The 14515-nt window shown below is 41.8% G+C and overlaps 1 protein-coding gene across 1 annotated transcript; it reads right to left on the bottom strand.

The window, feature by feature from the left end:
• Positions 1 to 3643: 3643 nt before the first annotated feature.
• On the bottom strand, positions 3644 to 12612 carry nek2 (NIMA-related kinase 2; the record flags this gene model as incomplete). Its single annotated transcript, XM_080744953.1, has 10 exons — positions 3644 to 3819; positions 4197 to 4288; positions 4680 to 4734; positions 8188 to 8366; positions 8535 to 8623; positions 8909 to 9035; positions 9135 to 9217; positions 9898 to 10138; positions 10667 to 10884; positions 12517 to 12612. The coding sequence occupies 10 exons, from the start codon at positions 12610 to 12612 to the stop codon at positions 3644 to 3646; spliced, it is 1356 nt and encodes a 451-aa protein (XP_080601079.1).
• Between the last annotated feature and the right edge of the window lie 1903 nt (positions 12613 to 14515).

Genomic DNA, 14515 nt, shown 5'->3' with positions numbered 1-14515 from the left:
GCCGCTCCGGTGCGAGGTCGACGTCGATTGGTCTGCGTCACGGGTAGGCGGGGCCAGATGGCCGGGCAACGGCGTTGCTACGCACGCCACTGAGGAGGAGGTTGGGCATCAATGAATGCATTTTGATTGATTGATTGATTGAAGACTTTATTAGAAGTTTGCATAGGAAAAAGTACAGTTTCATGATGGTACAGTTCACTGGTACAAGGTCTACTGAAAGGAGATCCTAGAAAAGACTAAGCTTATTTCCATAGGAAACCATTGAAGTATCTCATATAACATTGAATGACAGACAGATAGAACACAGCACTATGCAGTAGATATAGTCATGAAAAAAAGGGGGAAACAATTTAAAAATAAAAAATAAAAACATACAGTAGGTCAAGGTCTAGCTCTGGTCCATAGCGTTAGTGGAGTTCTCAGAACTCCACTAACGCTATGGACCAGAGCTAGTCAAGGTCAGGGGAGGGTAGGGCTGGGCTATGTGTGTTTTTACCAGTTGCGAACGGCTGCTGCCTGTAAGTGGTTTTTCAGGGCGATTTTAAAGGATGCTAGTGACTCCTTTAAGGCCTTCGGTAAGGCGTTCCACATTTTTGTGGTAGCAGAAGAACGAGTTTGACCCTTTCTTTGAGGTGACTCTGGGTTGAACGTGATCTGTGGCGCTAGCCGCTACCTCTGGTGTTGTAATTATGGACATCCTTAACTTTTATAAAGTATTTTGCCAGGTACATGGGTATCTTAGTGGTGTAGTAGTGTATCTTGTACAACAGGCCCATTGCAAGTTGCTGTACTCTGTCATCTACTCTGAGCCACCCCACTCTTAACTGGTTAGTAGTGGTGAGGTGAGTCTGATAGGGAAGGTTAAGCAGGACCTTAATTGGTTTGTTTTGGGCTGTTTGGAGCTTAGTTTTTAGGGCTTGTGGGGCGTCCCTAGCCTGGGGCCAGCCTATATAGTAATGCAGCTAACTAGTAACTAGTAGATATTTATCCTCTCCTTGTTTTAACATGTGTGGGAATGTCTAGCTGCAGCTAGGCTAGGGCGTCCCGATGGGTCCGCAGCAGTGTGCCGACGGGCCGTTATTCCGACACTAAAACTATAACCCTAACTCTACCCCCAACCCTAAACCTAACCTCAGTAAACCTTACCTCAGTAACTAACCTGCCGACGCTAAGTAACTAACCTGCCTTATGCTAAGTAACTAACCTGCCTTACGCTAAGTAACTAACCTGCCGACGCTAAGTAACTAACCTGCCGACCATCTCGGAACAGCGGATAGTCGGGATAGTGAGCGGACCCCCGTCCCGATACCATACATGGACTCCGTAGTCAAAGAGACCGGGATACCGTTCACCTCCACCACCTGTTCCCTCCCCACCAGGTAAGACTGCATCCAACTCACTGCTGCGCTGTCAAGACTGATAGCTTTTAGTTTCTCAATCAGAATAGAGTGATTTACGGTGTCAAATGCCTTCTGGAGGTCCATCATGACCATGCCGCTATATTTGCCATCAATCATCCGCTTTTGATTTGGTCAGTCAAATAGAGAAGGCATGTGTCAGTGGAATGGGATTTTCTGAATCCAGATTGGAACTCGTAAATCAGATTATTCTCATCGAGATATCTTGCAATCTGTTCGTAGACTATTTTTTCCATGACTTTGGATATGGAGCCAAGTTGCCAGGGTCTAGTTTGCTACCTTTTTTTATGCAGGGGCGTTAGCTAGTTTGAAGTCCTGGGGGACATGACCCTGTTCGATTGATAGGTTAATTAAATGGGTAAAGATTGGAGCAATGGAGGCGGCTGAGTCTCTAAGAAATCTAGCAGGAATTTTATCAAGGCCTGTGGCCTTGTGTTGAGGTAGGGCGCTCAATTTTTTAAACACTTCATCAGTTGTCACAAGTTTAAAACTATCTTTGCTAATCCCCAGTTTTTTGTAGTGTTTTTTTTAACAAATTCTACACCATACTGCCCAGATGGGGCAACCAGTCTTTTGACCAGTGAAAGGGCTGTGGTGGTAAAGGTCTTGTTAAGATGGGTAGCCACTTCACATTTTTCAGAAAGCAGTATGCTTGATGTGAGTGTTAGAAATGTTAAAATGAAAAAGAAGAAAATAATAATAATAAATAAAACATTTTTCTAAGACAGTCATCCTCAATCTTTTTCATTTTGATTATTATTTTTTATTTAATTTGTTATCTCTGTGACCCCATTATATGGACTATTCATTCGTTCAAATCATTTTAATTACAGCTGGTTATTAATTATGTCCTTTTATTTTCTGATAACCTACCTGACAATGTCAGGCTGACATTATCGCTTGTCACCCTTTACCTTTCTAATTATTAGGCATTATGAATGCGGGATCCTTGAAATCTATTCAAAGGGAAACTGATGACCCCTGGTGGTAGCAGGTATGTATACAGATCAAAAGTTGACTCAAGCCAAGGACCTTGTATTCTCTCACATCGGAGGAGCCCAAACTGTTAGTGAGCACAATGCTCCAAAAGCTGGTAACTTCAAAACAGAAAACATACAGTCACCAAAATGTGTGAGAGTCTTTGTTATTCGAAATGCCTCTCATTCTGCAGGATACCAACCAAGACATTGGGATGTGTTTAACACCAAGGAATGTGTTCTTTTGAACTTCTCTGAAAGATTGGGGTCCATGTTTTGCTTTTAATCAGTGGTTGTTAAAGTGAGGTCCAGGGCAGGGACCCTCCATTATTTCAAGTAACATCATGTGACAAGCATCAGTTGCAGCCCCCTCCCAGCTCACTTCAAAGCTTGTCTGGTTTAAATCCCCACCTCTATAGACTTGCATTCCCCACCTATTTCAAATCTCCCTTTTAATTTTAATGATTTTGTTTGCTTTATAGTTTTGACAATTTTAACACGTTTTCTTAATAAAGTTGTTTTTGTTGGTCATGGAAAGCAACAGAGTATCTAGAAAAGGGCCATATAAAAATGTATTCATCACATCAAATCAGCTGCCTTTAATAACATATGAACACAATCCCAACTATACATGTTATTCATGTAACAAAGGTAGAATAACACCTACCACAATTTCCTTCACAGATCACCACTAGTGTCATTTACTGTACTTCAGTCTACTTCTAAAATACGTACGCCACTGTGGTTCAGTTATACAGTATATACATTTTAAACGACCCATTACAGCACAAGCAATAAATATAACAGAACATTGAAACAGCTAGTTTCCAATATATAGTACCATCAGCTACCACTATAACAAGTCTTCAAATACAATTTTAAAAAAAAGTTTCTCAACATAGAATGGTCATTCCGACCATTAACGGAAAATATATATCAAAGCTGATATTTAGGACCAATAACTGACAATCGTGCTCATGTAGGTTAATCGAATAATAAGGAAGCCCTGTATTATACTTTGTTGTACAATGGCGGCATACAAAAATAGCCAATCTACATACTCATAAAGCTGCCATTTTCACTTTAAATCACAGCACAACATTAATCATGATAATGAAGGCCAAAGTAGAAAAACATAACACATTGATTTCAAGTCGTAGGATATCGTCCAGCCCTATATTGTGCGTTAGCACCACACATTCTCAGTAGTTTTAATAGTTAGTCTTTGGTCACATAACAGACAAACGTTCAGCGAAAGCCCAGGAGCTGCTGACTCTTTAACGTGTAGGTTCTCTCCACTTGGTCCAGAGTTGGGACGTAGACATGGGTCTTCTTTAGATTCAGCTCGTGTCGATCAGCCCCGTGGTTCTCTTTGCTGTCCCCTGCAAAATGGACCTTCTTCTTGCCAGGAGAGAGCCCCACACCTAGGAGCAGACAGTACCAAGTTACTAAGCAAATAAAAGCTCCAATGACACGCATTATCTTTCAATCATATTCACAATTACATATCATAGAATAAGATTTCTCAGGCTGAGACTTTTATTAGTCATGGTTTTGTCATGCAAGTCTCTCCCCCTCAACTTGCCACCACTCCAGATTTGCTTGAGATTTGTCTTTTTATTAAAAACGTTAAAAAAAATATAAAACTTTTATTTACACAAGTTAAAATATACAAACACATTCAAATGCATTTTTAGATTCAAAACAGCTGACGCCGTCAAATTAATGAGCTGCAGCATCGCTCATTTCTTGTTCCGGGGGCTCAGGGGTCGGACTTGGCAGGGGTCTCGGTGGACCATACCTATTTCAGACAGGTCAGGGAAGTAGGGAGCCAGGGCCTTCCGCTGCCTTGTCGGTTGTACGTGGTTGTAGTTCTTTAGCAAATTCTCGGCTCTGAAAACAAGCAAACACGGTACCAGTAAGACACACAGAAGACAAACCAACAACTCAATTCTCAACCCATTTAATATCATGGATGCTTATTGCTTAATAGTTTAATATGCATTAAGCCACTGATCCCTATTGAATACAATTATTTTAATCTCTGGGATCCCAATCTACATTCTCAGTGGTTATTCAACTCTTGAGAGTTTACAAATGGAATGTTATGTGTCCATTTGGATCCATTTGTAGACTCAAGAGTTCCAGACCAAAAGAGTCCTTTAGGTCCCCTGGTGATCTATACTGAAAGACATGTTGACATAACATCGGTGTTCCCAGACAACAGGAACAAAAGATGATTGTTCTATAATAATCAAGCAAGGAAATTCGTTCCTGGTTTCACCTTGTGATTTTGTCATCCACCATCTGCTCACGAACACACAGCTCCTTTTCCCTTCCTGTGATGAGCACAAGACCAAAACAACCAACAACATCATCATATTACATGCAGTGAATACAGGGCTTTGCATAGATCATATAGCAGACATACTGTATTGCTGCCGTCGGGCAGAAACCTTGTATGTCCATATATCAAAATCTTATGGGGTTTCTTTGGGGGGGTAAACAACCAAATACTTCATCGTACAAAAGTGCTACGCAACAATAACTACATTGGAACACATCTTTTTATACAAGGTTTCCACCTGACAGTAGTTGCTCCCATTTCACCAGAGGGGCCATATCAGGCCATTTATAAAAGGCGTTGGATACAATATCTAAACCTGTGACCTGATTTGGTTGACGGTTCTCTTGAAAAACATGTCATATCTAATCTCACCGGCGGCGCCGCCCAAGTTTGTTTTTGTTGAAGAATAATAATGTCGTCACAAATCACAACAACAACAGACACCCAAGTGTGACTGGTGATGTGGGTGGTAGAGAGGAATGGTATTAAAATGAATATTGTTTTTTTCTTTAGCCATTTTAGAAAATATAGTACAGTTACAGACTAATATTAAGGACATAATATTCTTTTCCAGAAAACTCTCAAAACAGGCGTTTAGCAAAGCTCAGTCCCAGCCTATAGTCAAAACAATCCCAAAACATCTGCAACATAGCCTTGAGGTTGCCCTACAAGGGCTTGAGTGGGATGATCTACACTCATGTGATGATGTTGAGACCGGATGTAATATCCTGCTTTCCAAAATTGGCAGGGTAATGGAATCTTTCACCAGAGGTGGTAACCAGAGGAAAGGGAGAAAAATCACTCTACCTTGGGTCGATAAAAAATGTAGAGATCAAATGAAAACCAGAGATTTACTGCTTAAAAAGGCATTAAAATCTGGCCTGACAACGGACAGACAGCTATTCACACATGCTAGAAACAAAGTCACAAATTTCTTAAGGAGGGCTAAAGCTGGATTTTATATCTCCATCATAGAGAGTGCCAGAGGAAATGGAAAAAAAGTGTGGGAATACATAAATAAACTGACAGGGAAATACTATAAGCAGGATAATAACAACTTAGAACTTAAAATAGATAATGTCCTGGTGAAAGATCCCCACACGCTTGCTAGCAATCTAATGCTGTTTTTTCTAAACTCTGTGTATGAAATCACACAGTTGTTCAGACCCTCTAAGTTTGTTTCACGCCCTGTTCAAAATGATCTCCCCATTTTTAATTTGGAGGAAGTCACAGAAAACGAGGTGACAAACATTGTCAGATCACTGAAAGCATCCAAAGCTAAAGATGCACACGGGCTTGACACAAACTTTCTTAAAACAAATATTGTCTCTCTGGTGGCACCAATCACACATCTGGTAAATCTGTCCATAAGAAAATGCACTGTCCCAACTCAGTGGAAAGCTGCTGTTATAACACCTATATTCAAATCTGGCTCAAAAACGGACATATCAAACTATAGACCCATAAGCATCTTACCTGTTATATCAAAAGTGGCTGAAAAGTGGATTGTAAAGTCTATTGTTAAACATCTAGACAAAGGCTACACCCCTCTGCATCCTATGCAGTTTGGGTTTCGAGCCTTCCACTCCACTGAGTCAGCAAATTGCTTATTCATTGAAAAGTTAAAGTGTGCTTTGAACAAGGCCCCATGCGCAATGGCAGTATTTTTAGATTTCAAGAAAGCATTTGACTCTGTCAGCCATCAGGTCCTCTTGTCCAAACTAACACATTTCAACTTGTCCCCAGAGGCCATCAAATGGTTTACATCATACCTATCAAATAGAGAACAGTGTGTAAGCATAAATGGCATCAAGTCTCCTTATCACACTTGCTCGGTTGGTGTCCCCCAGGGATCAATAGTAGGACCAATTCTGTTTTCTCTGTTCATAAACGACCTACCTGATGTATGTAAAGATGTACATATCCAGATGTACGCAGATGATGCGGTTATACTGACTCATGGAAAGAGCTATGCAGAGGTGTCAACGGTTTTAACTTCTGTTCTGACCAGCGTTCAGGACTGGCTTACAGACTCATGCCTGCTCCTGAATGCAAAAAAGACGGTCTGCATGGCTTTTTCCAAAAGACCAGTTGTGATGGAGTCATCAAATGTGTTTCTGGGTGGAGAGGAACTTGAACTTGTGCCAGAGTTCAAGTACCTCGGGGTCATGTTAGACTCAACCCTAACCTTTAAAAAACATGTAAAAAAGGTTACAAACACAATCAAGTTCAACCTTCAGAACTTTAAACAAATCAGACCTTGTTTGGCAGTTAGTGCTGCTAAATCTTATCTCCAATGCATGATCCAATCACACATTGAGTACTGTTTCACAAACTGGTCTTGCACAGGTATAACGATTCTCAAACCCATTGAACAGCTATATAAGAGTGCGCTTAAGGTATTCGATAGGAAACCCCGCTCATATCACCATTGTAATATTCTTCAGAGGTACCGTTTTTTGAGTTTCGCTAATTTTAAGGTATTTAAACAGGTCAGTATCATATATAAGACCCTAAATGGTCTATGCCCACCTCCCCTAAAGGAATTCATAAAAAGGAAGCCCGATAGAGGACTCAATACTAGAGCAATCACTAGAGGGGATTGCGAAGTACCGTACCGGGTAACCGCTTTTGGAAAAAACACCCTTTCAGTGCAGGGATGTTCAATCTGGAATGGCCTACCTCTAACAATAAGAGACTGTTTGTCATTTCCATCCTTCAAGTTCAATCTAAAAAAATGGTTAGTTGACAATCAAACCTGTGACCATGTATAGTTTTAAGAGTACAGCTCATGTCATGTACGTATATTTTTAACTTTTCTTTTCTAATGTAGGGTACTGTTAGTAATATGTGTTGTTTTGTTGTTTTCTCTTGGTTGAGGAAAATAGTATTTGTATGTATGTATGTTCTTAGGCGCCCTCTCCTAATGTAGGGTTACTGTTTGTTGGTATGTATTGTTTTGTCTTCATGTGGGGACTACGGATGAAATTTAGCATTCTTGCTAATTCCGGCTTATTTACATTGCTTTCATGTAGTGTTCATTAATATGCATTGTCCCGTCTAAATAAACAAATAAAGTAAAGTATATGCCTTCTTTTGGCCATAACACATAACGTACAAAAGTTATCATATCGTCGTCGCTGTCGGGAATATGCATGTCAAGATCCGGAAAAAAAGAACCTGCGTGCCAATGGATCCATTGTAGTTATTTAGTCACAAGCTCTTGTTAATACTACGCAAAAATGTTGTCTGACACTGTAGTATGATGAAGTACTAGTAGGCTGGGGCATTTATTTTCAAAAACACAAAAGTTGAAAATATGGAGATGCAAGGTTTCTGCGTCATGGTTGCGACACATTGTTAGCTTATAGATCAGTACATCTTGGCAAGCAACACTGTCGCCTCATGGAGCGTGGAGAGATAAATGACAATAAAAAACACTCACGCTCCAGTCGCTCCTCGCGTTCTTTCAACGCCGTCTCTCTGTCCATCAGCAGCTTCTCCTTCATGCGGAGCTCCACGGCTGAAGCAGGGGCCGCTTCCACAGGCTTCTGCAGGGGCACGGCTGCAGCCTCGTCAGAGCGCCTGCGACCCTGCACCTTCCTGTGCTCCTCAAGGACGTTCCTACACAGGGTTCCATCAACTTTAGAAATGCCAAACTGATCAAATTTTTTTGAAATTCAGAATTTTATATTTAGGAAAACAAGAATTGGGACATCTGGAAACGTATTTTTCTATATTCCCCCCATACTTATCTAGACTGCTCAAATCAAATTCCCTATTTTTCTATACCTGTGTAGGAGGAACCCTGGCTCCTTGACGATCACCTCTGCCAACAATTTATTGTCAAGGATGGCATCCACCGATGGCCTCTGATAGTCCTGAAAACCAAAAAGCCACACCGTTACACTGTGCTCGTCCAATGAAACCGGACAATCACTTTACAGTGCAAGAAGTAAGGGTTGGGTATCAACATTTAAATCTGGTAATCGATAACCAATCATGATACCCGATCCCTAGCAAGAAGTGCGATTTTGTGAGGACGTCGAAGGTCTGATCAACGACCAACTATATGGACATCAACAGTGGGAGCTGGGTTAAGAACAGAACATAATTTTCCATCGGTAGAAACAGCACACCACTGAGCAGACACTAGCCTCTCTAACCTTAACGTTCAGCATTCTGGACAGCAGGGAGTTGAGCTCCTCAGAGTATCGGTAAGGGATCCGTCTGAACTTGCCCTCTCGGATCTTCTCGGCCAGGTCCTGTTGGTTATAAGCGTTGAACGGAGGCCTAACCGAGAGAGGAACGTACAAGTGTCAGATTCTAGACAGACCAACTTGTAAAAGAATTTTGTAAAAAAAAAATATATATATAGTAAAAGAAACGTACAATAATGCGCAAAGTTCATACAGCAGACATCCGAGTGACCAAATATCAGACTTCTCGTTGTAAGACAACCGATTGACTTGCTCCTGAAAAAGAAAAGATGGTAATATGTAAGCGACTAGGCGTGTATGTAGAAAAGCTACGGTATTAAACGATTACCACTCGGCTACAGGCAGCCGTAGCCGAGTAGGTAGAGAGGCAGAAGTAAATTGATTACTGTGATTAAAGATTTCAATTGTGTTATTGGCATCAAACACTGGGACATATTACTAGCACCAATAATCAAAATAAATGCTCTACGGCCAGTTTCAGTTATTAGGCTCCATTTTAGATATTAGGCCCCATCAGAGCAGAAGTTGACCAGAAAGAGAATAGAGTCCTGCTTCAAATGAACTGACAATGTGAAAGCAAAAAGAACCCAGTCCTTTTTCTCTTGTTCCATCTGAAGAGGACTCTGTTCGGTTAGTTTAAAAAAGACTAGATTAAATTGTCGCTGTCGGGTAGAAAACTTGTATATCCAAAAAACATTACTTTTCAGGACATAAAAAAAATAACCTTTGTTTCAAGGAATGCAATGTAGCTTTTAATTTTGTCACAAGCACTTTTTAATACTTTTTATTGGTTAAACATTTAAAAAACCCAGACACGCTTAACCACTTCACTATTTTTGCTGCCCCGACAGCACATCATGTGAAAAGTCCCTTATAGTCTCCTGAAATCAAGAAAATATGTCTGTAAAATAAATGTGGAAACATGGAACACTTACTGGAGACATGTAATAAGGTGTCCCAACGAACGTCTTGGCAAAGCTGGTGTCGTGGTTGAGGATCCTGGCCAGCCCAAAGTCTCCCAGCTTGACATTCTGCTTGGCGTCCAGGAAGACGTTGGCCGGCTTCAGGTCGCGGTGGAGGACGGTCACGCCGCCGTCGCTGCGTGTGTGACACTCTTTCAGTGCCAGAGCCAGTTGTGCCATGACCCGCAGGATGTACTGCTCCTCTAGATAGCGCCTGGAGATATTTAAACACACATTAAAGATGCTGTAATGGAGAAATGGCACAATTGCAGGGATAGATTTAGCAGAATAACTGATATTAATCTTTGCTATATATAGAGTGTTTGTTCAGTAACAGGGGTCTCCAATTCGTGCCAGCTCTTAAATAAACTGAAAATATTAGTCAATTCTATAGCATTCCACTTCCAATCATTTCTTTGTGCCATCACTTCCAATTTCACGTGTCTATCCTGTACTAGGTCTCAAACCTGATTGGATAAAAAAGGTATCCCAACCTGACTATGCATTTCATAGTTTACTAAAAGGCTGGAGACAGGGAGGCTCATGTTACTGAACGAACACTCTATAGTAGCCAGGGATACGTCAGAGCTTGCCACAAAGCCTTGTATCCGATTGCCCGCTTAATAACAAAAAAAGAAAAAAGAAAAAGTGTAATGCTGAGGCGTTTGACAGTAACATACACGACTGAAACATAAAATTGTGACTTTCGATTGATGATGCAGTCCTACTGATTAAATCTCACCTCTCTTTGATGCACCTAGAGATGAGGTTGGAGAGGTCTCCTCCCTCACAGTACTCCATGACAATGTACAGGGTGGTATTGCTTCTGTCGATGATGCGGTCGTGGTATCTGACGATGTTGGGATGTCTCAGTTCCCTCAGGAGGTTGACCTCTGACACCAGCATCTGCTTCTCAACATCGCCCATGGTGCCATAGTCCAGCGCCTTCCATACTAGAGTCTGTTGACAACCAAAACAGCTTAAACATTACTATATAGTCAGCATCGGGGTGGAAACCCATCCATGTCCAAAAAACTGTTACTTTTCAGGAAATTGAAAAAGAAGAACCTGTGTTCCAAATACATCTAATGCAGTTAGTTCAGAGCTGGTCTTAAACAAGAACAAATTGCATGTTTAAAAGGCCCCTCATATTTTAAGAGCCCTCTCAGCTATAGCTATAACAAACTGTCATTACACCTGAGAAAAAACGTAATCCTTCAGTGAGTCTTTTACAGCAGAGGTCTTCAACAGGGGGTCCGGGACCCCTAGGGTGTCCTCAGAGTTACTAAAGGGGGTCCGCCAAATCTTTGTGTGATATGATCATGTTTTATACATTAACCACTTGAACCCTAGCATCCCTATTCTGAGTGGAACATTACCCAAAGATAGCAGATCTACAAGCTTACAACGCCTAGTGTTTAGATTTATATGTCTATTTTTGGAAAAGAAGAGCAGACTAAAGTATTTGACGGTTCAAGTGGTGTCTGAATGTCTGTAAATACACATTACTCCATCAGGTTGACAGTGCTGTCAAACAAGTCTAAGCTGTCAAAGAAATCTATGAAAATCTTTCTTCTGCAACACAATTTTATACAATATGTAGTGGGGGTCCCTGCTTTATCGCTCTCTCAGCTAAGGGGTCCCTGGCCTGAAAACATTGAAGACTCCTGTTTTACAGAGAGTTGGGGACCGTGTAATCGGATCACATAAAGTAAATAAGAGGTAACCTAGCTCTGGTCCAGAGGAAACTTATGTGGGTTGAATTTTGGATAGCAAACTTACTGGTGAAAACATTAATAGAAAAATCATTAACCTTAGTCTGAAAACCACTGGTCTGAACTCTGCTCCCATAAAACTACTAGAATGCCTGCTGATGCTGGCAACGTACAGTGTGCAGTTGCTGTGGAGACAAGCATTCCTCCAGAACACAACAAGCTGCTTGTAGCACAAAGGAGCCCCACGCATTAACACAACCTAGCTTGTTCCACAAAGAATGTCACCTGTTATACACCCTTAAACCCTGCCATGTAACAATGAGTACACTGTTTATATGTAGCCTTGGATCAAGACTATCATAGGTTAGGTTACACACCTCTATTCAGAAGATTGACTTCCATTATTCTAAATAGAGGTGTCACCCAACCCTAACCTAAACCATAACCCTAACCTCAGTGGGGGCATTTCTGAATAGTGGCGTTTCTAAGTAGGGGTGTTTCTGAATAGAGGGCTGCCCCCACTATGGTTGATGCATTTGATTGATTTTGACATTTGCATATAAAATACATGATTCATCTACGACAGTCTGGAGTCAAGGCTAGTTTAAGAGTGTGTGTAAGAGAGTTATAGCCATTATAATCTCTCAAATCACACACACACACACACACACACACACACACACACACACACACACACACACACACACACACACACACACACACACACACACACACACACACACACACACACACACACACACACACACACACACACACACACACACACACACACACACACACACACACACACACACACACACACACACACACACACACACCATGCAAAAAAAAAGGAAAGTGGTAAACATTTACTTACTTTGCCATCGGATTTCCTCCTTATCTTCTGGCATTTACCATAAGAACCCGAGCCTATGGTGAATAAAACCTCATAGTCTTCAGCACGGGAAGGCATCTCCAGAAACAATCTAACGTTAATTAACGTTAAAAGACGCTATTAACGTAGATTCACAATAAACACCAACGTTATCCGGTCTTGAACTCCAACCGTAACCGCTGAAGACGTTTAAACTAATAGATTATTAACGTTATCTATCGCATGGACGGAGATGTGTGAATGTTGTTTTCTTCAGCTGTTACGAAAACCAAACAGGAAGTGGAAGCTCTCATTTTAAATCGGTGCCAGAAAGGTCCTCGCATCTGATTGGCCTCCTTTACGCTGCACCCCTGGACGCTGATTGGGCCTCGCGCTGATACGTCCCTCTGTTGCCTTGGCAACTGAAACGCCGCCAGGTTGAGGCGGGATGGTGTTTTTTACTGGTGTTTCAGTCCGAGTGTGGGGAAAGGGTGCGTTCGGAAATGCGCACCGGACTGCGCGGGCGTTTATCGTGGGCTTGCCCAGGCCTTACGGCCTGGGCATAAATATAACGATTGCATTCACGACGGCTTCGTAACTCGCGCGGCGCTCCGCCGGTCGCGCGGCCCTGGTCTGCTCTTCGCGGCCACTCGCGCCTGCGGCGCTCGGGGGCGAAGAGCAGGACCAAGGTCCGCTGGCCTTCGCGCCGCTTGCAATGTTGTGGACAATAAAACGAGCGCACCCTTTCATACACTCTGACTGAATCACCAGTAAAAAAACACTCTCTCAGGTGGGAGCGGTAGTACAACATCCGTGTATTTTGTGATGTCTCCAGCAGGTGGCAGCAGATACACGCAACAATGTAGACTAATAATAATGGACTGTTTCACAAGATGAAATGCAGCCTTTTTTGTTGGCTTGTTATCTCAGAATGATAGACAGTGGTACAGATACAGTACAGTGTGGTTCACAAACGTATTGATTTCGAGGACCCCCTGATTTGATATAGTCTACATTAGGCCAAGGACCTCCGCAACTTTGAGAGTGTACAAATGGACTCAGACTCAGTCTCTAACCAAACCTGTAAAGGTCCATTTGGTTCCTAACTATCATTCATTTAGCTGGGAACCTCCCTGAAACCCCATGGAAGTTTACAAAACGGGAATAAAATGTAAGGTGAAAGATAAAAGCACTATCCAAACATGAATTTACGACTAAATAGTTTAGGTGTAGGCTAGAGATTTTTATTTGATTTTCAACATTTTCAACAACTCCCTGGAATAGGCTATCTCACAAAATCCCAGAGGTAGGCCTAAGCACTTTAAAAGCATGAAAACAAGTAGTAGCCTACATTAAAATAATTTAATTTTGGGTAATAATTTAGATTTCTACATTTCTTTTTTAAAACACAAATCCTCTTCTGGGTGTCCCTGGCACAACATCTTTTCAAATGGGAGTCCACCCCATGGCCAGGCCAGATGTGTGTCAGTTTCAGGGAGCTTGCCATGAAAATATTGGAGAACCACTGCTTAGACTTGTAAATGATCCCCATCTGTGTTTTTGTAGTGGTTGTTTGTATGTAAATGGTTGTCTGGCCTGGAGCATCAAACAGTGAGGAGGAATGGACAGAGAGGGGTCAATTATTGTTGTGATGATTTCCCATCCCAAGAGTGATACTAAAAACACTGCATATTGATTAGCTTTCAACACCACAAAGTGATCAAACTAAACAACACACACACACACACACACACACGCACACACGCACGCACGCACACACGCATGCGCGCACACACACACACACACACACACACACACACACACACACACACACACACACACACACACACACACACACACAGACACACACACACACACACACACACACACACACACACACACACACACACACACACACACACACACACACACACACACACACACTGTGAAAACAAAAATACATGGAAAAAAGTGACATGAAGCTGCTGCTACTGATTCCCTT

Source organism: Nannobrachium achirus (genome assembly GCF_963921795.1).
Source record: "Nannobrachium achirus genome assembly, chromosome: 16".
Lineage (NCBI taxonomy): Eukaryota > Metazoa > Chordata > Actinopteri > Myctophiformes > Myctophidae > Nannobrachium > Nannobrachium achirus.
This window is presented reverse-complemented; position numbering and strand designations above follow the sequence as displayed.